At 39.0% G+C, this 26024-nt stretch overlaps 1 protein-coding gene across 3 annotated transcripts in view; it reads right to left on the bottom strand.

Moving 5' to 3' along the window:
• CSTF3 (cleavage stimulation factor, 3' pre-RNA, subunit 3, 77kDa) overlaps positions 1 to 26024 on the bottom strand; it is a 52469-nt gene that overhangs the window by 7396 nt on the left and 19049 nt on the right. For 2 of the 3 annotated variants that reach the window (XM_010563756.1, XM_010563755.1), the window contains exons 4-15: positions 11283 to 11315; positions 10797 to 10894; positions 9289 to 9355; positions 9159 to 9193; positions 8926 to 9052; positions 6193 to 6270; positions 5828 to 5990; positions 5188 to 5297; positions 4663 to 4779; positions 3435 to 3509; positions 1953 to 2096; positions 1756 to 1858 (exon numbers count right to left, since the gene is read on the bottom strand). In XM_010563756.1, coding sequence (XP_010562058.1) covers positions 1756 to 1858; positions 1953 to 2096; positions 3435 to 3509; positions 4663 to 4779; positions 5188 to 5297; positions 5828 to 5990; positions 6193 to 6270; positions 8926 to 9052; positions 9159 to 9193; positions 9289 to 9355; positions 10797 to 10894; positions 11283 to 11315 — 1150 coding nt within the window. The remainder of the gene's footprint in view (positions 1 to 1755; positions 1859 to 1952; positions 2097 to 3434; positions 3510 to 4662; positions 4780 to 5187; positions 5298 to 5827; positions 5991 to 6192; positions 6271 to 8925; positions 9053 to 9158; positions 9194 to 9288; positions 9356 to 10796; positions 10895 to 11282; positions 11316 to 26024) is intronic. The other variant, XM_010563757.1, reaches the window with a different exon arrangement.

Below are 26024 nucleotides of genomic sequence, written 5' to 3' on the forward strand. Positions count from 1 at the left end.
AAATAAAGGCTGACATTCCAATACCTGGATTTGAATTTCAGTAAGTAGAAAAAAAATCTGAACGCCTACATAAAACTTTACCAATGTTAAATTCTACTGTGAGTTTGTTATTTGAAAGTCTATTTTTGTTGATAGCAACAAACCGATTCTAATACAGGTTCTTTTATAACAGCACAGATATTGCTTGGCATCTCTTCAGGATCTCTGTTTTTTTCCATTTAATTATCTCAATGGCATATCTTGGTAATTTTAAATCTGGCCTTTCGATTCATTACTTCCCTTTTAAATTAGGGCAATATTAATATCCTTGTATATTCCTCAGAAGTCCTCCCAAAGTTATTAGACCTGGTTCCCAATGAGCAGTCAGCCTTTGTACTTTGCCAGCTGGCGGAATGGGCTGGTTGGTGGTTTTGTTCTTAAAACTGCTAGCTTCTCCCCTGTCTCTCTCGCTGTGTATTTTACCATATCTTACATTTACATGAGTTCAGAGATCAATTTTCTTGTTTTTCAGTAAAGTCTGCTGGGTTGCTAAGACAGAGCAATACACTGACAAGTTTTGAGGTACTTTTTTCTGATGGCAATCTATGGAAAGGCATTGCAAATATTCATGTAGACCTAAAATAGTTTCTTGCAAAATTACATATACTTTGACTTGAAAAAAATGTCTCTCTTTACAGCTCACAGAAGAAAAAAAAAGCTCTAAATCTGTTCAAACTTTCAGAGCCTGAAAAAAAAAAAAAAAAAGGTACTGTAGTCTGACAGGAGAGATTCACGTGCCTGCTGCCTACAGAACGCACTGGGAGGTTCAGAAGATCCAGCAGCACAGCTACCTGCAGCCACGGCTCACACCAGCGGCACGGAGGCTGGCTCACAAAATTGAGCTAGCAATTCATAATAAAAACCAGATTGTGTTACACCTCTGTGTCATTATGCTACAAACACTGAGCTAGAGTACCGAATATGTGAAGAAATAGCTGAAGAAATCTGAAAATCTAATGAGTACCTAGGAGACGGGACTGTGCAGAGGAAGAGCCTGGGATGAACCGCTCTTCTCCAGTTCCCCATGAAACACAGACCGGGACAGTCCCACGCAAAGGTCTCTGTCAGCCCCTGCTCCCCACAGCAGCTCCGTTTCCATTAACGTTATTACCTCGTGCATCGGGGACTCCCCCAGAGAGACCTTCCGCTGCTGGGGGGTCCCCGCGCCCCCAGGGCTGGCGCGGGCAGGGAGCTGCGCGCCTTGCCCCTGCCCTGCCCTTTGCATCGCAAACCAGCTCCCCGGCGACTGCCAAGCAGCACCAATATTCACAATACTGCTTTTACATCTTGCTCGTCTCCTCTATCTGGGGAGAACGAGTTTAAATTACTTCTAGTAGGGACCAGCTAATCCATCACTCCTCTCATGGTGGTTTCAGCCTCCTATAGATCTTTTTCCTTGGGATTTAGATTTCTCAGTGTACTTCCCACTGTTCACAACAGATGCTGTAAAACTGCTGCAATGCAAGTGAGTGACAGTTTGGAAAGTTCACTCTCCTCTATTCAGTAGAATCAAGATCTAATGTCAGTGTACTTCTGGAACTTCAGTAAGGACAAACCAGCAGGTTTTGTCTTCAAATTAATTGCTGAGTTTCATGAAGAGGTTTCGTTGCTCTTCAGGAATAATTAAAACTAAAATACAAAGAACTTGGCCTGGACTTAAACTTGCAGAGAAGGCAGGTTAATGTTTCATTAGACCTCTCAACACTTAAAGCTTACCATTAAGGTGAGAAAGGTAGTCGATATATGCCAGTACATATTCTGGAATGTCCCCGTATTTTTTCAGCCCTAGCTCAAAAATCTTAAAGGCCACAGACTTATCCTGCAAACATTAAAAAAAAAAAAAGTTATTAGCTTCAGTGAGCTATGCACCCTCCTCACACTTCTTTAATATCAAATTGAGCATCCATGATTACCTTACTACAATAATACTCCATTAAAGCTGCTGTAACATAGACGTGATGGCGGGTCCGAGCATCCTCTCTTGCTTTCTTGAATATCATTCTTCCAGATTTTATGCCTTCTGCTCGCCTTGCAAATTTCATATATTGGATATAAACCTAAGGTGCATATTAATATTTATATAGTATCAGTGCTAACGAAGATAGGATAGGATATAATAGTTTTTTACTATATCTGAAATACTCTTTACTCACAAAATACAGCTAATAAGTCATAATAGAAACAAGACTGTGCTGTGCCTCTGTGTTGTTTTACTATAAATACCGAGGTAAAGCTTTTTATGTACTTTTTTTTTTTTTAAATGGAATATACCTAAGACTGATCCCCTGAAATGACAATAGTTAATACACAGATTTTTCAAGGAAGGGAAGGTAAACAGATTAATGTAATTTACGTAAGCTGGTGCCTTTAGAGAACTGGAGGCTTATTATAAAAATGGTAACTTTCCAATGAAGTTAAGACATCTGTAAGGCTAAAGAACAGTCAAAAGGCCTGATGAAGCATTTTACTGTACATTATACAGTTCAAGATACAAATCATCCTGTCTACAAATATTTATACCTGATCAAGGAAATAATGAACGTGCTATTTAATTCAGTGGCAAATTTGCGATTTGCATTTCTTTGGGATTTAACTTGCCTTCACTCCAAATTAGATCACAAACAACAGCATTCCTCACGTAGGAGGAACTGGTACATGGTTTCTCATAAAGCGCATATTTGCAAAGCATTATGATCTGTCTTTAATGACTAGAAAGTGTCCGTAAATGGATACCTTTCCTCTGACACTGACCTGTTGTTTAATTTTAGACCTCAGACCTTCTTTTCCCTTCTCATGCTTTGTCCTGTCTATTTATAAACTAAATAACTTTTTGAGGGCAGGTCCCTTCTCACACCATTTGTTCAGTACTAGCGCAGCTGGCACTACAGACAATGTTGTTTACTATATAACTTCAGCAGATGTACAGCAATACTCTCTGATACTTAATATGGTGCATTACAAATTTATTTGCAAACTACACGTACACAGGATAGTGTATTTCTATGTAGGGAGGACAATGGACAAAAGCAACGTGCTTTTAACCAGATAAGGGGAGGCAAAATTAAATTTTAATTGGGCCAACAAAACATACACCAATTCTTATGAGCTGCATCATGAAATCTTTAATATTTTACCTCTTCATCGCTTGTTTTAGGAAGTTTTTCCAAAAGAGACAGAGGAGAAAAGTGCACATGACTTAGTGAATTTAAGTGGATTAAAGGCTATAATTATCAACCTTGCCAAAATTTTAATCTAGTTCTGCCATCTCAGTACTCCACCTGTTCAATCATCCTTGTGACCCAATGAACTCCTGTAAGTACCTCCCCATTCTTTGCATCGACTTGGGTGACTATCCATGCAAATGTGGAAAAACTCAATACTAAGGATCATCTTACCAGAGTGGGATCAATGTCTTCAATAGCCAGGAGTCGGTTATATATGCTGTGTACTTTCTCATACTTCATTCGACTCTAAGTAAATAAAAAGGAAATACAGGCTGCTTGGTAATACTATTACAAATCACCTGTGAGAATGCAAAAATCAATCAGAAGGAAGAATTAAAATTTTTCTGTTTCTTTTTTTCCCCCAGTTGAACACTATGTACTTTACTCAGATGTGTTTTCTGTCTCGTGCAGTCATTTCTTTACTTCCGACGTTAATTTCTCACTAGTGCTTACATACGTGCTTTGCAAGAGTCTCTGAAGTCTTTTTCCAATTCAGTAACACTGCAGCAGAACTACCATTTTAGGTGTTTGGGATAAGAAGACTGTCTCCTTTACCTCTGTCTAAAAGTAACGTGCAGACAGCTAGGAAAACCACCTTCTTCACTCTCCAACCTACGTACTTCAAATAATCCATTCTGTTCCCTGCCAGCTGCAGTCCTCCAAGTTGTATTGTGCAACCTGAAAAAACCTAAATGGCCAGTATGCTTAGGGTACAAGAGGCTGCACTGGAAGCCAAGGAAGGCTTTTTCTTTTAAGGGCAAAGGGGTTTTTCTGCTGTTGTCCTCAGGATCTTCCTGCAAAGACCCTGCCATGTTATGATAAGTGGGCAAACTCTATCCTGCAGAGGACTCCATAGTCCTCATCTGCTCAGTGGGAAACGGTCTTTATTCCTGATGGTTCATGTGCAAAACCGACCACTGTTGGGGCACTGCTCATTACGGAGGCTGTGCAATAAGGTGGTAGCCTGGGTAAAGAGATTTCTCAAGAAAGCTGCAGTATAGGGTGCCTCCCATTTCTCTCGCAGCCATGCAAATGCAAACATTTAACTCCCAAGAATTAGATAGGAAAGGTGTTCTTTATCCCCATTTTAAAAGTGAAGAAGCTGATGCTCCGGTACATGTAAATCTATCACCCTTTCAACTTCATAGTAATTTGAAAAATACAGTCAATATTTAAGTGGAAAGACAGTAGATTTTCAAAAATTTTGTAAGTCATGCTACGGGCTTTTCTTCTCCATTTTGTCAGCTCAGTCTCAGAAACACTGAATGAGGTTAAGGCTAGAAGAAACAGTAAATTAATTCTATAGAATTCTGTGTATTCAGTATGTTTCAAATAAATGACATTATTGATGGGAGATGTCTTTGGGTTTTAATGTCAGTACATCACTGGTTTTGCTCACCTCTTCATAATCTGCATATGCAAAATAAAGAAGCATATTCTTCTTTAATAAAGTGCTGATCGCTCTTTCATAAATATTAGCAGCCTCATCACTGAAAAGTTTAGCATTGTTCATGTCCTGTTATAAAATAAGTATGATAATATAATTGTTCAGCATCTGTGACAATGAAGGCCAATCTATGGAATATCTTGTGTGTTGTGAAAAGTCCCAGCGAACTTCCATGAAGTGCTCCAATAAAGAGATAATCATCTCCCCAGTACTTAAGGAATCACAAAATTCAGGCCAACCCCCCCCCCCCGCCGCCCGAGCTAAAACTGAAATAGTTTTTTATAATTCTTATCTCTAATGCAAATATTTTTCTTTCTTAAAATAGCCCCAATTTTAAATTCTGAACATGACACAACTTATGGTGCTAAATGTTTTTCATACCCCCGTCCTTTGTTCTTAAGTATTTGAGGAAAAAATTAACAGTACACCATGTCAAGGCAATGAAACGAGAAAGAAAACCAATGGCAATCTGCTTACCCCTTTTTCAGCTAGCAGTTTACTAGATTGCTCGAGGTACTGTGCAGCTTCATACCAGATATCTGGGTGATGTCCCAGAACCAAAAGGCATTGCTCATAGGCAAACATAACTGGGGGGAAAAAAAATAATTTAAGAAATACTCCTTCTATATTATCGTGGAAATGGTACCATCTTGCACAACAGAAGTATGAAATACAAAAAATGGTAAATAAATCAGACAATATTAACTGTAAATGGCTTTTAATACAATGATCACAACTGCAGTTCTTTTATATTGCCAGAAACATTATGAATCATAACCAGCACCTAAAACCTGCCTCCTCCACAGAGAAAGAAGCAGAACTCGTTCAAGAACATCACCCATAAAATCAGGCTGTGATCCACCGTTTCCTGACCTCTGATGAAAGTTTAGTGGCATGTGACTATAGCACTGTCCCGCAAAATCCGTGTATTACTTTCAGCTTGGCTTGAGCAAAAATTAGAGTAGTTTAAAAAAAACACCTACACAATTCAAGAAACTTGATCTACTTCTGCTCCAGCATGATCCCTGCACACTGAATCACATCATTACTTACGCTGGAGATCATTAATGGAGCTAAGAAATACAATTCCGCATGTCCTAGTGCAATATCAAATTACCTCTTTTTGTTATGAGAGTTTGATCTTCTGTACGCAAAGGATTGCTCTTTTCCCACTGGATGTACTTCTTCCACATGTCTACCTGCTGAGCCTCTTGTGGGGTATTTTGTGGGGGGACAGAGGGAGCATTGCGGTCCAGACCTTTCATCACTGTCTCATATTCCTGGAACAGAAGCAACGTTCTGAACAGCACATTTAAACACACTGAACATTTATTTTAGGTTATGCTTTATAAAACTGATACAAATATTTTAGCATACCAACTTTATTAGTCTAACACACACTTTTATTTGAAAATAAGAACCAAGTTTAATGCTAGTCTGTAGAATTAAATAGAACAAAGAAAAGTCAACAGAAGGTTGTACCTTTGCTACCCGTCGTGCATTCATATAATCTCTACTCCTGTCTTCAATCATCTTCTTAGCTAAGTGAATATTGATGCCCTGGAGAAGGGTAAAAAAACAGGAACTGGGAATGTGCAATTTCACTTTGGAAATACTGAATCTCATTTCATATAGAAAAGAGCTTGAAAGGGGATGTAAAAGTGAGCAAGAAGAACAAAGTTATTTTAAAACACTGATCTCAAAAGGTACTGTGTTTCTCCTAATAAAAGTATGGGCAACAACTTATTTATCAGAGACTAAACTCACTACTAAAAATCAACTGATCTGAAGCACCTCAGTGTATTTTTAATCACTTACACTGAATTTTACATAAACCTGCTGGGGGAGAAAGTGGAAAGAATGTATTTGTGATTTACATTTTTCCTTTTAAGTCACGGTCAGAGCCTAGTCAGAGTCACAGTTCCCTGCTTGCTGCTGCTCGCTGTTCACCAGGTGAAGACCAAGGCAGCGTACGAGCAATTCCGTTTTCTTGGACAAGTAGCAACAGCGATTGACCTCCAAGCTCAAAGCTCTGCCTTCTCCTCTGTTCCTGAATTAACTGACACCTTTTAAAAGAAGTTCTATTCAACATGCACCCTGCCACATGCATACCTTTGTGAGCCGAGACAGACTCGAGACCTGTCACCGCGACGCACGCACGGAGGGCTCTGCCGTGCAGGGGGGCATTTGGGGCAGCCGGGCCCCCCTGCGCAACCCACATCCCAACATCAGCAACGCAGCCTGGCCACGGGGTCCCAGGCATGAACAAAATCTCAAAGAACCGCTCTTATGGCAGGATAAGCAACTGCCCTTTTGTTCACGCCTGTGTCCGGGTGGATTTTGTTGGCGCGGTTTGCCAGGACTTTGAGGAAGGTGAGCGCAGCTTTCCGCCCTATTCCAAACAGGCACCTGAGCTGGGTACTGACTCGTTACAGAAGCAAAGGAACCGTCTGGACTTGTGCAGAGTGCTGTCTGGGATTGCTCTCTGGGCCGGTTAGCACGCAAACCCAGCGATGCCCCATTTAACCCAGGACCAGGCTGAGGACGCAGCAATGTTCTCCCGGGATGCATTCCCAGCCTCGTGAGCTGCAGCCGTGCGGCTTTGTGAGCCAAAGATTGTCACTTCTCTGTCTCACTAGGGGCGTTACCACTTTTGACCATTTGTTTAATTAAAGATACTGGTGACTGACAGGCTGATATTGCTACCCGGTGGCTACTGACTGAGCTAAAGGGAAGCTTGAGGGTATTTTAATTGCAGCAAATAGCCAGTAACCTTTCATACCGAGCCCTGCACATGATCTCAGTGTTGTTGGGCTACTGATGCGGGGAACTGCTTCCCCCTCAAAGAGCCCTTCTGGTGAGGAGCTTTTCCTTCCCTGTGCCAGGACACCCGTAAGCAGCAGCAGCCCTTTCCCTCGGTGCCAGCCTAGCCAGAAGGGGACATGCAGAAACCCACGTCCGAGCAGAGTGCAGGTCCTCGGCTCCCAGCAACTCTGAACGGCCCGAGGTACCGGTTCGTGTCACAGCCAGAGCTGCCTTAACTAGAAGGCGGCGCAGAACCGATGTAGGACAGGTTTCAGCTATCGTTTCGACAGTCTCCCTGCGTATTCGTGAAAGTAGTAGGAACCAGCAGTGACAGCCTTCATTTGCTGTGTGGGAGGGGAAGAGGAGGTTTACAGGGAAGTTGTACTGGTGATTTTCCTACGCAGGAGAAGGCACGTCACTGGGTATCTTCCCTGGTGGTCAGCAGGCTAGCTGTGGCATCTCTGAATACCGACGGGGTGATGAGCTGTTACAGTACACGCTCGTGGCTGCAGATGCTCGGAGATACTCCCACTGGCTAAGCACAGTGGCCCTATTAACGTCAGGGATCACCAAGCCTACAACTTGCATAATTAGCAACAAGGAAAGAGAAATTGTCCCTTCAGCGCACAGCCAACACATAGCATGCCAGCACCTGCAACCCCAGACGCAACGGGCAGGACAAGGGAGAGTGCTGTGTGAGCATCCCTGCTTGATGGTGCTGAGCGCGAGGGCATCGACCCTCGGTTCTGCGTTCCCACCTCTGCCGACTAGGGTAGGTTAACAAGCTGTTACCAAATGTGTTTACAAAGGCACTATAAAGGTGCAGCTACAAATTAGCCTGCAAGGCCAACGAACTGAGGTTACGCTTGCTGACGACAGTGTGGTAGCAGACTCACCTGAATTGATGCTGTAAGGGCTTCAGGTGAAGGACGGCAAGGAGCATTTTATATGTAATTGAGACCAGGTAACTTAATGCTGTGAAGGACGTCCAAACCGTCATAGCTGAATGCCTCTTTACCCTGTTCAACTATAACCGAAAGGAGGGGAGTGCCTCCTTGGGGAAGCTAGCCCTCATTGCCAGCTGATCTGCTCTAGCTTCCATTAAATACAGCCTCCATCATCGATGACAGTGATTTCTAATTCACTAGCAATTCCACTGGGCCAACTGGGAAATGGGACAGCTAAATGTATCCTATAGAAAGCCTTTAAAATAAATTAAAAAATTCACTTGGGTACCTGTAGAGTTCTGCCACTGGTTTTGGTACATACCACACAGGCAAAACGTGTTTATACTGCCGTTCATCTCTTTTACACATATTTATTTAGTGGGTACAGTTCGGGCACCATACTTGACTATATGATTATTATTTCTTTCTTAATATCACAAACAAATTTCATGTTCTTGATTACCTCTTCGTATTTGTTATAATCTCTCCAGAGCTGTTCTATGTTTATCATTGGATTCACGCAACCACGCTGGTAAACCCTACGGACAGCTGTTATCCTCTGGTTTTCTGCATAAGATCCTACTGCTTCTCTAAATAGTGGGGAGAGAGATTAACGTCAGCTATTACAGATCATAACTGGTATGAACATCAACATTACATTAACTGAGCTTAAAAAAATTCTTTTAAGGTACTTACACGCCTTTCAAAAAATTGATGTAATCCACCCAGATCTATGTGAGAAAAAATATTACACATAATGAAACCAATGTTTAGTTGTACTTGTTATAAAGTTAGAAATAAAATGTGTTTTGATAGAAAAACATACCTGGTATGACATGATTTCCATGCCAATCTTATCCAGAGCAAAATCATATGCCTGAGCCATTTTTTCTCTGAGGAAAAAAACAAACCACAAAGACCATAGAGCAAGTGTTTAGTATTTAAAAAATTCTTTATTTAAGAGTATTCTTTTGTGCAGCAAATTCTAACCAAACACTGAGGTATGAAAAATATCATTCAACAGCTGAGAGTAAAAACTGGCATTCAGATAGCTTTAAATTCTGCATTTAGGTTTTTTCTTTATTTAAGAAAATTATTTAAACCCATTGGTAGCAATCTAGCATACTAACAGTTCCTGAGCGCCCCACCTTAAGTAAGTGGAAATCCACATATACTACATGAAGTTGAGAAGATAGAAAACAACTGCCCTCTACATCTTCTTAGCTGACAGATGTACCCGTGGTTTCTTTTTTTCCTCTCAGAATTCCCCAAAGCTTGTTGTAATTCTCCAGGAACACCAGAAGGCTGGGGCAATTAGGAGTAGCTCCCCTGTGTGGACACTGCCCAAAATCTTTCACATGAATTCCTACCCTCCCCCCCAAATTCAAAGTATTTTTTCCACAAATTTAAAACGTTCACAGAATATTTCCTTGGTCAATTTTCAATGAAAACAGCTTTTTCTCTCTCCCACTTTTCTCCCAGTTTCCTTTACTCAAACATCTTTCAGTACCTTGCTACCTCCTTGGCCATATTAACAGGAAAAATAGACAAAAGTCAAATTAGATAAAAAGATGGGCGGGGGGCATAGAACTGATGCTTTTTTAATTGTTTCAAAATAGCCTTGTAAAAATAAATTTTTTAAAAACTGCTTTTTTTTCCGTTAATGCATTAGTTATATTGCCAGTCATAGTACAAAGAAATTATGGTGGGCTGGGAAAGAAACAGTTTATAGATACTGAAAGGTACTGATATTTTTTGAAACTCAAACAGGAAGAAAAAGCATTAAACTCAGTTCACAGGATTTATAAACAAGCCAACTGTAGTAACTGAAAGGGATGAAGATTAATACACCCCAGAATTTTGACACCCTGATTTTTTATGCATCCCAAACCCTTAATTACTGAACTATTTACTAGTGCTGGTCAAATATAGTACCTCAGCTGTAATGAATGCTGAATTTTGTGGAGACTCTAAACAGGACACTAAGGGAGAGGACAGCAAAAGGTCCCGACTGAGGAAGAAGTGTGCTTCAGACTGGCTCAAGCACCAATCGCATCTGCAGGGAACTGGCATGGATACGCCAGCCACTCCCCCGCTCTTGTCCTACCTTGTTACATGGATCCAGACTAAGGAAGCAATTTTACCCAGCAAGCTCAATTAAAGAAACTTTAAAGAAAATGTTTTCTAAATGCAGATTATACATTATGCCCCCCAACACTCTACCAGAAGATCCCGGGGCAGGTTTGCCACCCAGGTTCCTCCCCACCTCCTAGTCAAAAATCAAGAAGATATTCACCATAAAACTAGAATAATTCAGAGCAACTGTCAACTTACTTGTAACTAGGTAGCTTCCCCTTGGTTTCTCGTACATAGGAAAGGTAACATTTCCATAAATCAATGTGTAAAACCTTCATAAGGCATCGCTGAAATAACTGTTTAATACATCAAGAAGACGTGATCAGGATTCCAGATACAGAAATTAGGTTTCTACTTTTAAAGCTCTACAGTATGAATTAAAATAATCTTTGTAATTATGATTTGAGATTCGTAAGAAAGCATAAGTTAAACTACTCATCCTTTGACTAAAGCATCTCCTTGCTACGCAAGGGAACGGGCAAGAATTAAGCAGAGAAATTCCTCTGCACACTGCATTGATTACAGCTTGGTAGCAACAACAAATTGACTTCAGTGACACTTCTTATCTGTGTTTTTGAATAGTGCATTCAATAACAGCTATAGTTCTTTTCAATCTGCTTTAGCGTAGTCACAAGATACTTGTTCTTGCTATAGAGATATATTACATATATTGATAGGACTCACCTTTTCCACTTTGTCATAATTTTTTGCTTTAATCTATAGGGAAGCAGAAAAAAACAAATCACTTAAGAAACTATTTTAGAATAGCAGGAATATATTCTTCATACAGTACTATAGCATTCCAGTTTGTACTTTGGCTGCCTAAACTAATTACATTGTAACACCACATAAAGTTGCAAAAATATAATTAAATATACAAAAATCATGTACTTTGCTTAGCTTTTTCAAAATTAGCAGTTTTTTAATTTTTTTTTTTTTTTTTTTTTTTTTCACTTCCACTAGGGCCAAAATTTAGGTATCAGTAGGTAAAGTTGCTTTCCTGTATTCCGGTTTGGACACCCAGACTCAGCCTCTTATTTCAAGGTACTCTGTTGCCTTAAGTGCATATATTCACTTCGGTACCAAAGCCTCTAGACCAGGATTTAGTAAATTAAGGGTAAAATACCATATTTACAAAACTTAATAGGCTAATAAACATATTATATTTGCATATTTATTTCTCAAAGTACACTTTGCTATAATAAGCTGAAGCTGAGTAAGGGACCGTGAATAAACCACCATGGAGAACCTGTTTTTCGACAGGTGCCCCCAGCCCTGCTGCTCCCTTCCAGGGGGCCCAAACCACGCTCACAGCTTGGCACTCCTTGCATTCAGGCAGCACGCACACCGCAAGGGCAGAGGGTGAAACCTAGTCTCGAAGGAACAGGTTGCCTTTCAGACAGGGCAAAGAAAAGCACGAGACAGATGTAGAGGGCACACCGGCACCCTTCACGTATTTATTAGTTCCAGTTATGTCAACGTACTAGGCAATCTGTAGAGGCACACCCTGAAGAAACAAGGAAAATCAACACCTTTAGAAGATGCTTATCTGTGTTGAAATAAAGAGCCTTTAATGAAGTAAGGATTTGTTACGCTATGTTGCTTTTTTTTTTTTTGAAGCATCAAACCTCCCTTTTAAATTGCATTGCTCTTTGTTTACTTAGGGGATTCACAGCTTTTTTTTCTCGGAGTCTGAAAGTCTTTCCTTTTCCCCAAGGAGCACAGTGGTAGGCAGCAAACAGCACCCTTTTGCACCAGGTAATAACTATATCATTTTTATATCATTCTCACTCTAATGCACAAGAGAATTTTTAATGGCAGCACTAGGAAACACCGACTCATCTGCAGGAGGCTTAAAATAAATATGTCCTGTACCGCACCACGCACCGCCTTTCCTCTTTGCTGTTTCCTGAGTTACTCCTGCAACACGCCGGCATCCGAGAGCCCTAACAGAGCATCCCCATTTCTCTCACTCCTGAACAAGATGAGTTAAAACCAAGACAATTAAAACAATTTTGCAGAAGAACTTGAATGGCACACATGGTGGACCGGACCCTTGCGTCTGTCCTGCTTTCAAGCTCGAGCAGTATCCTGCCCAGGTTGAAAGGATTTCACAAAGGCCAGGTTTGCAGAAAGTTAAGCCTAATTACATCTTGCACACGTGATTTTCACAGTGTCTTTCTGCAAACTATTCAGTTAAGAGATAGCTGACCAGAGAAATGACCGATGACAGAAATAACAATGCTTTGAAAAAACACTTAACTAAATCAGGAGGCAGCACGTCCATGCTATGGAGAACACCACTAACCCCTGCGGGAAGACACACTGACCCCACACACCCTCAGGTATGGGTACGTATCCTACTGCCACTTTATCGCAGCTTTTTGCGAGTAGAGCACAATCTTTTGACCTTTAAAAAGCACTTATAATAATTGTAGGGTCGTTTAGACAGAAGTCTTCTGTGGACACAAGTTAAGGAGTCTGATGCTGCCCTATTTCTAGTTGAAGGAAAGTAAATTATTGTATTTTAAATTTCTCCTTCATTGTAAAGTCCAAAAAACACATCTCCCATTTTTACTTCATCCTTTTTTGACAGTAACTTTTCAGGTTCCTCAGCGGCTCCTAGAATACGACCAAAAGGATTCAACTCTCACTAAAGAGCCAGAGCTCTCAGTCGACACCTCCCACCCCCTGCAAACTCCTTTTATCCTTGGTCACCAAGTGGAAAAGAACAAATGAATCTTGGTTTGTATGTCTAGCACAGACCACAGCTGCCTGCACTTTTCTTCCCTTGTACTTAAGTAAAGTCTTCAATAAGATGAGCAAACTTATTTTTAAAAAGAAGAGTGACTTCCCAGGAGATAGTTTAAATCTGTTTTTGTGAAAACTAAGTAAAATTAATCCATGGCTTTGCCACCGATACAAGGCAACACCTTGTAGTTATTAAAGAACAAGACCAAAAATAAATTTTTAAAAGCTCAGAATGAAAAGCTGTAAGTGGCAGGACAAAAATTAGTGTGCCTTCCAGGTTTAGCCACGTAAAGAGTGTTTTGCATGCCTGCCTTGAGTTACTACGCCAAAGACAATTCCTAGACGTAGCTGATAGGGCTGTGAATACTCTCTGCCTGCTTAGCACGTCTCCCTGCCCCTTGTCACCCGAAAGCCCAATGACAACTATTACTCAGCATGAGTGACCTAGACTGACCTCAGTTAATTGTATACAGCATCAGGTTAAGTGCACAGTAATCCCACTTAATTGTTTACTAGAGCAACTTTATTAGCACCTGACAGCACTGTCACCAAGCAACATCAAAAGACAGAGCACAAGGAGTACTAATTAGACTACCTGGCTTCCAATAACCAGACTTGAAAAGTAAAATATTTTGCTAAGAAAAAAAAAAAGCTATATTCTTTATTTGCATGTGTTATGACTCAACAAAATATTTTCTATGTGAATTATCAGATACATGAATAGCTGCTGACCGCATTTGGACTTCCAAGTCAATGTTACGTATTTGTTAAATCCACACAAGTGGTTTGATATCGATATCGGAAAATTCAGAAATCTTGGTACCAATGAAGTTAGGAGGTTGGAGATTGACAGGATTTGTTAAAAATAAAGGAAAAGAAAAAGCAATATTGGCCAATGCTTACTAGGTCTCTCTCAATGGAGTTTTTTTGAAGCCCCCAGAGCCAGAGGGAAGAGCAGCTCTCTCCTGCTGGAATTTGTTTGCATTTCTCAGCTCACCCATCCCAAGCAAACATCCTGGCAGCCCTGGTACAGGGACACCACAGGGATGGGGAAAGCCCATCATACGCTGACTCCAGGAGCCACCGTCACACATTTCTGTTACATTTCTTGTCTTTCCTATTACAGACACAGCAACAGGCAGTGATTAGACGTAGGCAAGCATTAAAGGATTGACATTAATACTGTATTTTTGTCCTTAAAGACAAATGTAACGAAGTGAACTTATAGAACTTTTCAGCAGATTATCCTTCAATTTCTAACACTGCCTGTATTCCTATTCTGACTGCTTTAATTCAAGAGGCAGGCGTTGCCCTCATGGAGGCTAACACATGGGATTGTCTCCACCACAAATCCACCACCTACAGAATGAGCTTAGGCATACTGTCATTCTAAGATGAACCTGGTATATATGAATATCTCCCTTTCATCCATGAAGATTATACAAAGGCCACCTAGTCTGACCAGCTTAGATACTCCTGTAGTAAAACACATCCGACCTTGCCTTCCTCTGCCTGTGACAATGAGAAATTACACCTGTTTTGCTGAAAGAGTAACTTTAAATTTGATGCTCCAATAGCAAATTTAAGTCACAACTGTATCAGCCTTGTACAAGACGAATTCATAATAACAGGGTCAAATTTCTTCCCAGAATCCACAATGTGCTTCCCTATAATGAGCTTTGCAAACATTCAAAGGCAAAATTTAAACCATAAATTACATTGCACTTCACCCTTTTAAATAGACTTATTAAAGGGCATATGTGTCATTTATGATTATGCAAAGCAAATTATTTTATTAATCTAGAGACTTAAGACTACTTGTAGTTGTCTGGCAACATACAACACAGGCTGAAAAAGTGTCCTAGTTTTATTTTAACCTTTTCAGTGTTTCTTGGTTTTGATCAAGCTACTAAGGAAGCAAGATTAGTATGTGGTACTTGAGGATCAGCATGACTTTTTCTCCCACCGATTTCTATATCCCAACTCCCATCTTCTTTTTCAATGGTTCTTTATCAAGGAAAAAAAAAATTATTTTCTCAAGCATAAAGTCTTACGTCCCCTTATCCACTGCCTCCAGCTCTTCCCTTGGTGAAATAGATCCTCTTGCCCTCTCCACACCTCACCACCCCTGCACTGCTCTCCAGTGTTTTTTGGAAATTCTTTTGGAAGAGGGACCTGAAGAGAAACACTGTGCCCCCCTAGCAGACTGCACCAGCTGATGAGGTTCAGGCCGGGAGAGAAGAAAACACCACAGAAGCCCCAGCATTAACTTCCTGAGGATTTAGTTCATAGTGGCTGGTATTTTCAGAACTATTTCCTAAAATCTGGTTTCATTATAAATACTACCATGTATGCAACATCTTTAATGTTTTTTAAAAAAAACACATACACAACATATCTTTCAGAGTACAAAATTAAAACCAAAGCCTACATGTATGTATTTGGAAGTATTGCTTTTGTTTATTAACTGAAGGGAGCTCATTGTGAAAGACCTATGTTCATTCACAGTTAGATGACTAAGTATTAGAGAATTAAAAAGTTTAACATTTTAAAAATAAAATCAGACTACACAACCTTTATCATCACTGAATCCATTTGTGTTGACCATTTGCCTTTTTTTTTTTAAACATCTTGATTGTTAAGGTAAATAATCAATTACCCACTGTCAAGCCCAGTGGGATGTAATTTGGGTCTCTGCTAGTATTGAACTGTAGATGTAACAAAATACATTCACATTTCTCTACCCATTTCCAAAACACAGGGTAGGGCTGGCTGGAGAGATGTTCGCACTTTATTTGCGGAGTAAATACTGCTTGGACCATACCAGTTCAAGCTTTTCAGACTGCCTCAAAGAAATGTAATCTTTGAAAGGATGGAGAGAATGTAACATGCTAATTCACTCCTCTATCTTTAGCTCATTCAGCCTTTTCCTATTTGCTGAGGCTTCCAGTCAATGACTAATTGTGTGAGCACTTAACATGACAAATTTGTTTTCCTGCAGGTCAAATAACAGCAATTACCTTTCCAAATAGCAAACCAAGCTCTGTTCAAGTACATGAAATGCAGGCCAAATGCTGGACTAACGTTGCATTTACATGTGGGTCATTAACCCAAGGAGGCTGGAGTATAACTGCCTAGATAACTGGATGTAAAACTTATGTATGCTGAACAAAGCACGTATTTCATTTGTGCAAGTTATTCCAAGGCTTAACCAATGAAATCCTTTATTTAAAAACATTAGCATACACTTGCAGATGTAATTTCTGTAATACAGAATTTTACTACAATTTGTACTAGATAAGGATTGAATGATTCGGTATTTCTGCAGTCTTCATTCGGAGTTATAATAGTCCTCGTGAAAATATAGCTTTTACCTTGCTATTAGTGAAGACTGCAAGGAAGAGATATAGTACACTGAGTATGGGAAAACTCATTTTCTCAAAACGTAGCAAGATGAGATTCTAAGTATTTTCACTCAGTATGGTGTAATTTTTCACATTCACATGGTTGTATGTCTCAATTTAAAAGTCTGCCATGAAATGAGATTTGAAAAGTTCCTTAAAATTATTCTACATGAAATGCCTCCAACTACTATTACACATATTATTTCTAGAGCTTCCAGAACCATGGCATTACACCAAATTTTAAGTCATGTTGTTTCCACTAGACATATCTTCACTTGAAAAACAGTCTCCCTAGAGGATGCAGTCACAGCTGCGATGTAAATGGCTATAATCTATAATGTAGAGAAAAAAAAAAGCACCATTTTGCAGTCTGCTTCTGAGGAAACCTAAGAATAGAATATTTCAGTTGGAAGGGACCTACAATAATTATCTAGTCCAACTGCCTGACCAATTCAGGGCTGATCAAAAGCTAAAGGTTGTTAAGGGCATTGTCCAAATGACTCAAACACTGACAGGCTTGGGGCACCGACCACCTCTCTAGGAAGCCTGTTCCAGTGTTTGACCACCCATGCTTCCTGATCACAACCATCTTTTAGGTTTCACAATTGTTTCCTGATCAACAAAATAGCGGTCTATCATGTACACTATCATGTATTTATATTTAGATATACTTTGAATTTACTCACTATTTAAAAATAAACAAACTTTTCAGTAACTAAGAATATTGTCTAAGGTAATGAACAGGACCTGTAATTCTGCAAATCCAATTACCAGTTAATGTCCTGCATACATAAATACAAGAACTGGCACTTACTGAGCAGCTAGTGAAAATGGTAACTTTCTATACCAAATTCTGGGCCACATCACCATTTTCTGTTAGATGAAAGACAAAAAAAAAAACCAGTAAAAGGCAGCCATGTCTACAGGAAAAGTGATTACTAGTAAATGAAGTGCAACATTTTTCATAAGGAGCTAAGTTGCAGTGGAAGGCTGGGACAGGACAGTGGCAGAGCTAGAGAGAGCTGCTGCATGAACAGGCAGTAATATGCAAGGTTGCTCCTCACTCTCTAACTTCTTGAAAATTGGCATTACAGCCTCATGACCCCAAGCCTTTAATAGCCTTCAGGAACAGTTAACCAAAGCACATCAGGTTGATGCACTATACCAACCTTTCTCCTCTCAGAGGCAGCAGCCCAGAGAGATCTCTACAGGAACATCTCCACCATCTGACTAATTGTAAAAAAACAAAACAAAACAAAAAAACAAAAAAAACCCCCCACAAACCAAAAAAACCCCCAAAACACACACACCCCCAAAACGGCATTACTGAAGACTTTAAAAGACTATTTCCAAAACTGTGAGCATAAAACTAGATCTGGAAGTTTGGGAAAGGGAGGAACCCAGCTGCGCCTGTCTGAGGGTGGTGAGAGAGCAGCTCAGAGCAGAGGTCTCTTCAGAAAAGAGTGCAAACAAGGAAACTGTGAAATGCTACTCTGAAGACAGAGTAACATATGCCCCAGCTGAAACAGTTAAATCATTCTTAATTAAAAAACCCTACATAAACAAGTAATTACCAATTAAAAGAAAAATCTGCACATGGAAGATGTCTTTTTGCTTCATCTATCAGACCAAAAAACCCCATACGTTTAATTTTCAGATGCACCAGGAAATAAATTAATCCAGAAGAATACAGGAATACAATATCCTTAGGTATCAGCAAACTCTCTGCATTCTAGAAGTGCAGTAATACAAGGATTGAGAATCTCGACAACCTTGCTGAACAAACTTAAAGTAAATGGATTGATCTAGAAGCGAAGAAAGATTAATGCACTGCAGTAAAGAAACTTAACTTTGCTACTAATAATATAGTTTGGAATATTAAAGAAATACCTACCCCATCTAATTCCTAAATATCTACTCTAGTGTAAAGAAGAACAAGGACTTCATTAAGAAATGAGAGGTCAGAGACAGAGTTACCAAAAAATAGCTATTGTGCTTTAGTTTATGCCTTAGTGCAATTTGATTTAATTTCCACATATAGACAAATCTTCAGGACTAGCATCTGTCTCTACTCCCTTACAAAAAATGTTGGCCTCTTGGTCCTTCAGAGGCACTTTATTCACGTTAATAATTTGAAAAGCAAGCATAACTTTCAGGCACCTCTATCAAGAGACTACCCAGAGGCTGTATAGAGAAATACTTTTTTAGAGGCAGCCTGAAAAACAGTTGTTGGATGACAAAACTGTTAAATGATTTTCCTAGTTGCAGAATGGTACTGAACTGCAATCACTGATTCACTATCTCATTTATTTCTGATGTTGCATAAACTTCTCTCTTTTCTTCCCTTTGTTTTCAATCTGGATTATAAAAATGAAGAAGCGATTTCTCAAGTGTATTTCCTCTTCCTTCCCATCTATGGTGTTCTACTGCTATCTCTTCTCATTTTGCTTGTTCATGTGTTTTACTTCCTCTCCAGGACACACTTTCAGGAAAAAAAAATATTCAGATTTGCAGTTATGTTTAAACACCAAGCCCACCTCACGTTACTACCTGCACTGCTATCTTCCTTCCTGACAAACTGAGTTCCATTGTTGCAAATATCTCTTGTGAATTAGAATAGTTCAAGTAAAGCTGCAGAAACAGCCCTTTCCAAGTCATGATGAAAAGCACACTCCCATGCTCTTCCAAACCAAAAAAAGACAACTTCAGTGATCTGTTACTTCACCGCCCTATGGACCCGACATTTTAAAATTGCCTAGAAATTAGGGGTGAAGAAGAGAGCTGCTGCATCTCTAAGTTTTGTCTACCTGTGAGTACTGCCTCAGTCTTACTCAACTGGCCGTTCTTTGCTGTATTGGGTAAAGCTCACATACATGTAGCTCATATAAAGCAGCAGCACTGACAGCTTTTCTTCCTTGTTCTAGTTCCTCAAACTCTTCCGTGCAAAATGATTAAGTTTTCTCTACAAATGTTTTAAGACAACTGTCCCCCACAGAAGCTGATATTAGGTATATAATCAATAGTTACGCTTTCCCCCACAAATCACTTTTCACATATCCGCTCTTTACTTAGTGTAAGCAGTTCTTACATGCCAATTTAAAAGTCAATAGACTACAAGACCCCTTTAATAAGCACCTTCTGTTTGTGGTCACATGTTTAGTAAACGGCAACAGGTATTTCCTGGTTAGACACGACTACAACATCACTAGTTACTTTAAAAAAAAATTTGTATAGAAATTTTGATCCATTCCTTCCTGTTCAATTTTACACTCCTGTATTATCTTTTGCTTACTTTTTGCATCTAACTGGTTCACATGGTGATTCCGAGATATCATTCCTTACCCACTGACTTCACCTGACTGAACTGCACCATCCACTTCACTCTCCATGTTCTAAAATGTGCCTGTAAAACTCCAGCAGCCTACCTACATACACATCTGACTAAAAGCACCAAGACCTCCTACCTAGCATGAGGAAGATGCCTTTCATACTCTCTGCTCAGTACTATTCAAGAAAACAACTTGTCTTAGGTGTTTAGGTCTTGCCATGCACGAGCGTATTTTCTGTAACGGTGTCTAGCTTTATGCTTCTAATTAGGAAGTATGAGCTACGTACTCCAGCCATTCTTCCAAATAACGGGAGACAATCCAGTGTTCTTTGCTCCTTCAATCTGCATTTCATTGTACAACACATCTCTATGGTACCTATTCTTTAATATCTTCTCCAAATCAGGAAAATCATTACCTTTTTTATTTAGGCAATTCGCCCATTATCAAATTTAATGTAGTATTAACTGTATGAGGTAATTTACAAATGCTAGGCACCCTTCTATTTCCACTCCTTTCTAGCCAGATTCAACCTCATACCTAGATTCTCAATTTGTCTGCAAATCTCATTCTAATAAAAAGTCAATTTTCAACATGCCCCGTGGCTTGTAATTTCCTCTTCAATTTCACACTCACTTTAAGCCACAGCAGAAAACAACGCCCCACATTCACGCTCCTGCAAACTACCTTGCTTCCTTCCCAACTTAGGCATTTTGGTTCTTCCTATGTACTTTAGTTCACTTCTGCTTCTCATTCTTGTTTCTCAATGTCTTTTGTATTTTACAGAAGCAGTGGGAAGTTTTAAAATGTGTTTTCAGATGGCTAACATTAACAGATCTACTGATATCCTTTGCAGTTATTAGGAAGTATGCCATTTTACAAAGAAACAGTGCTTTTTCACCTAGAATTAATTTTATATCACTTTAACTCTCAGAGGAAAAAAATAATAGGACTTAAAAGCACATATAGCACCCATGGACTGCAAGATAATCTGTTAACATGACAAAATGCAATGAGATAAATTAAAGAAAGACTTTCTGACTTATCTATTGGTCAGATCATTAAAGTTAAAAGGTTAAATTAAAAGGGAAGCCTAAAAGCAAGGTGTTTGGCCCACATCATTGGGCTAGAGATCCCAAAATTGTAAACTCGGATAAATTACACTGGTTGTCTACCTCAACCACATATCATAAGCAAACAGTCCCTCAGCAGGGGCAATGGAATTGGACAAATACACTCCTGTAATACTTTTTTCAGCTAATTTCCTAAGATGATAGGTGCCAGTATCTTACACGAGGTTGCCAAACTGAGAAGCATAGATACATTGCAGTCTGCTATCACCACTAGCAAGGCACTAACTCCGTAATCCAAGCTAAAACTCCTTGTAATATTAAGACCTTGAAAATAAGGCAGGGATCAGACTGCTGCAACAGATTACATATCGTAAGGGGTACGTGAGGCGTCACTACCTAGGAAAAATAAGAGTCAATTGTTTCATTACACACATCTTACGCCTTACGATGCTCTAACTTCAGATCTAACTTAAGACACTTAATTTAAAATCGTCTAGTTGCTTTTCACTTCTATCAGGTAATTAGTGTTCATTACAGTAACATACAGCTCATTAAAAAAAAATCATTCCTCCTTTGATTTTGGTATCCTAAAAATATCTCAGAGAATGTAAGAAAGCAAAGTTTCTAAGAAAGTGGTGATTTACTATGTAATTTGATGATACAGCTGGGGAAAATGGAATGTTTTAGGGGTCATTAGGTTCCCTATTAGGTTTATAGTTTGATGACTTCTCACTACACTCATTGCGTGCCTAAAGTTTTGATACATTCTTTTCAAATACACTTGCACAGAAGTGCAGAAAAGGCTAAGTTTGATAACTGTAATTGTTACACACTGTGAATTATGATATTTCAGAAAATTTATTTCTGTAGAATAAAGTTATCAACTAATAATAATTTTTGTATGGAATGTTTAAGAATTCTCCATTCATTCAACAAGATTTTATGTTAATAATACACCTGAACAAGCTAGAATTTCAGAGAGATTTTACTTTTTAAAGGGATCCTTGAATATCCATTTAAAAAAAGATGCAATGCCTCTAGAAAGCAGCAAAGGTCCCTTAAACAGCCTCCACACTGACTTGGCAAAAAGGGTTAATAGTCCAAATGAAGACATCTCAGGACCAGAAAGATCTGCTGCCCTTTTGAGTGGTCAAATTAATTCAGAGACCATGCATTAATTCCTCTGATTTTCTAGTGTGGAACTGGTCTAATAAAGGCTTTCCCCAAAATAAAGACAGCCAAACAAGCACTTCTCCTAAGGAAAAGGAACACAAGTCGTTCAAAGAGTAAAAAATGGTACTAGAAGATGTAACTATCGTACAGCACAATCTTCTTACTGTTACAATATTAGCACAAGACTAGCTTGACCCATCAGCAGAGGACAAACTGTTCTTAATGTTTCGTCTCCACAGCTGGAATGTAAAGAGTAATTTTCCAATAATCTGTTGCAAAAAATGGCCCAAGGAATGGTTCTCAAAACCATTAGATTGGTCCTAAGTCTCCACAGGTGGCTAGAGGCTCTAATGTTTGACCAACAGTTGTCTTGTCACAGGAAAACAAGAATCAGAAATCTAAAAACTAGCAGTGGAGAATAATGCTCAGGCACAAGTAATACTCTGCAACTGCATCGTAGCATCAATTTGCAGTTGACAGGATATATACTGTGTTACAAAAAAAACCTTACTAAACCCAAACCAAGCGCACTTGAACTACAATGCTACAAAAATAATCTTATAAGGAGGGGATGTGGGTCCTGGCTTTGCCGCCATGGATTTCCTATAAAATAATGAAGAAACACTATGTCAGTCATTTACTAATCCAGGAAAATAATCTGCCTCAGAAATGTAAGATTAACCTAATGACTGAGATGGTTTTGTTCTACAGCAAGGAGATATTCCAGCTGAAGTTCAGAGAATTAGAGTCTTTTTCTAATACAGGCAGCTGCCCTAATAAAAAAAATCTTTCATATGTCTGTCAGAGGTCGAGGAAATTCTCTACCATTTCTTTTCTGAGAATGCATATTCTTAATCACAGTTACTGAAAAGTCTCATCTATAATGTTAAAAAAGGAAAGACTATATTGTAAAAGTCAATTACAGAATTAAACATCCAGATTTCTCTTTTGGCAATGAAGAGGAAACAAAATTCACTATAAAAGTAGCATTCAGTGGTAAGAATCAATAGTTTCCTTCAACATATGAGTTTTACTGTAGGGTCTTCTCAATATCTAGTTACTAAGTCTGGACTGATCACAGCCAGCCTAATCCGAAACCACATAACAATGCAAATCTTTTTGGTTAAAGACTTGATCCAAAAAACATCGAAGTGGATAGACTCAGTACAACTATTCTGGGACCTCTGTTTCCAGAATATTTGAATTTGAGCGTAATTACTATCCCAGCTAATCAGATTGGTTAGTACACTAAAAAACAGGTTTCTAGAATATTTAAATACCACACTGCTTTCTCCACTTAAACAGTTTTTCACAGTGGCTTCCCCTTCTCCATCCCTTTTAAACTTCAGCTTGATGCCTTCAGAGGTTAAAGCTAAATAGTGTCCATGTAGAATTAGGCATATACTAGGAAACTATTTAAGACAGCAGGGATCCAGTCAGCTTGATAGTTCTTCCCCTTACGCCTCAAACTCTGCATTTTGAGGCTTTTCTGCTTTAACCAATGATTCAGAAACCCAGAGTAAAGTGTTCTAAAACACTGTAAAAAAAGAGCCTCTTCAGTAGACGGACAGCAGGTAATTATTTGATTTGGACCATGAGGACTTTAACTGCTAGGATACATGCATTGTTATGTAGAGAAAGACTGGACAGAAAAATACAGAATACTTTCAGACAGCATTTGCATTAAAGAATGTTGCAAATTGCCTGCCAGTTTCAAGCACTGCATTAAAAAATGGTATGTAGGCTCTCAGCTGATTTCTTGCATCTAGTTAGCACAGAAGCACACAAGGGATCTCAGAAATACTAAGATAGATCTCTCTTGTTTGTTATATTTGGCTGCTTTAAGCTAGGATGCCAAGAGCAGCATTTGGTCTGATGTAAAGACACTAAGCACACAACAGTAACAAGCCACCATCATCTGGAAAAGCGACACATAACTAACACAGTAGCTTAACTGATAATCTCTATCACTGGCAGAAAATATTTGGTTAAGTACAGAACAGAGAACTGCTACTAAAACATAATGTAAACTACCTAAATTGGGAAGATGCATCTCACTGCAAGGCAGACAAGGTTCCCAAGAAATGGCGTGAATTTCCCCGCATTCAAATTTTACCCTAGCGTTGGAAGACAATGGTGCTTGACTTGTTTTTGGTGTATATCATCATGGTGATGCAGCATCCTTAAAAAATCCAGTCTGAAGATTTAGCAACATGATGAAGCATCACTACAAAACCTCCATGATTCACTGAATCAGCCAGCGCCCGAGCAGAGAACTGACCTTGAATATAGATTGTAGCAGAAAACTCTGCTCACACAAATGAAAAATGTTATAGTATAGACAGTTTTTAGCAACTCTGCCAGCCTAGGAGAAAGGCAAAACGCAGATAATACTACCGAGTTCAAGTAGGTTAGTGCAACTTAACACTTGGTCAAGACTTCTATGCATTGGATGCACAAAAGTACAATCCAAGAGCAATGAAAAATGTTTGACTACGAAGCTTTTGCAGAAATAACAGGCTGCTGCTAAGTCTGTCATGCAGACTAATGATAAAACCTCAACAGTGCTGTGTCTTCATTTGATTCAGACCAATGATAAACAAGAATTATCAAATTTAATTATTTAGAAACACCCATATTTTTCTCATTAGTAAATTAAAAACCCCCACAGATTAACCTTATTCTTAGAATTTCTGCAAATGGGAAAGAAAAAAAAATATCACAAAACTTTTCTGGGAGCAAAACTGAATTTTAGCAACATCAGTAAAATGAGAAATAAACATGTAATATCTAACTTTGTGCATTTTGGCTTTGTAAATAGGCAAGATTTCTTATGCAACAGTAATTTCTTTTTAACAGCTAAGACTAGTAGCAAAAACAGCAGAAACTTTGTGGCATTATGAAAAGAGAAACTTACCTCCATGTGTTTAGTGCCAGAAAAATATTTCTGCTGAATTAAAGTCTGTCAGCTAATTTTAAAGTTCCATAGTACTTCCTTTTTAATACCCATCTTTAACACACACAAAAAAGCATGTGGGATATATTTTTTAAGTATCAATCTCAAATTGAATTTACAAAAAAAAAAAAAAAGCAAAGCCTGAATAATGTTTAGTCACATCTTATATTGGAGAAGTTTTATCCTTTAAATTGTATAGTCAGTTTCCTGCTCAGGTTTACCAGCACTGAGATTTTATCAAGGGCAAATAGCATGGAATATTCTGAGGTTTTAAACAACTACTTATACTGCGCATCCTGCTCAAGTACTCCTGTGCAGAATTTCAGTTGACATAAATATATTGTTAACATTTCCCTGAGGAATGCTAGCTAGTGGGCAACAGTAACGGGCAAGTAACATATACTTACCAGGGCAGCAATTCCTTTTTTTAGGGAGTGGAGCAGGGATGGGGACACTGCTCCCTGTTAAATGTTTTAGCTTGCATCCACAGCATTTTTTCAGGTAACTTGGAATGAAAAACTCATGCATTGAGGACTATTTTAGAGAGCATTTTTACAAAGAAAACCTTAAGTAGCTAGTAGGGTTGTCAGGGGCACCTATTTATAAACATTTATCCCAGTCTATTTAAGACCAGTCCACTTGAAATTTACATTCTTCATTATAAATGAACCGTACTTTCTTTCAGTTACTTTTTATAAAATGATCAGTCATCATCACCACAGAGCAAGCATTTCTAGCACAAT

Source organism: Haliaeetus leucocephalus, unplaced genomic scaffold (genome assembly GCF_000737465.1).
Source record: "Haliaeetus leucocephalus isolate CR32 unplaced genomic scaffold, Haliaeetus_leucocephalus-4.0 Scaffold173, whole genome shotgun sequence".
NCBI classification, from domain to species: Eukaryota; Metazoa; Chordata; class Aves; order Accipitriformes; family Accipitridae; genus Haliaeetus; species Haliaeetus leucocephalus.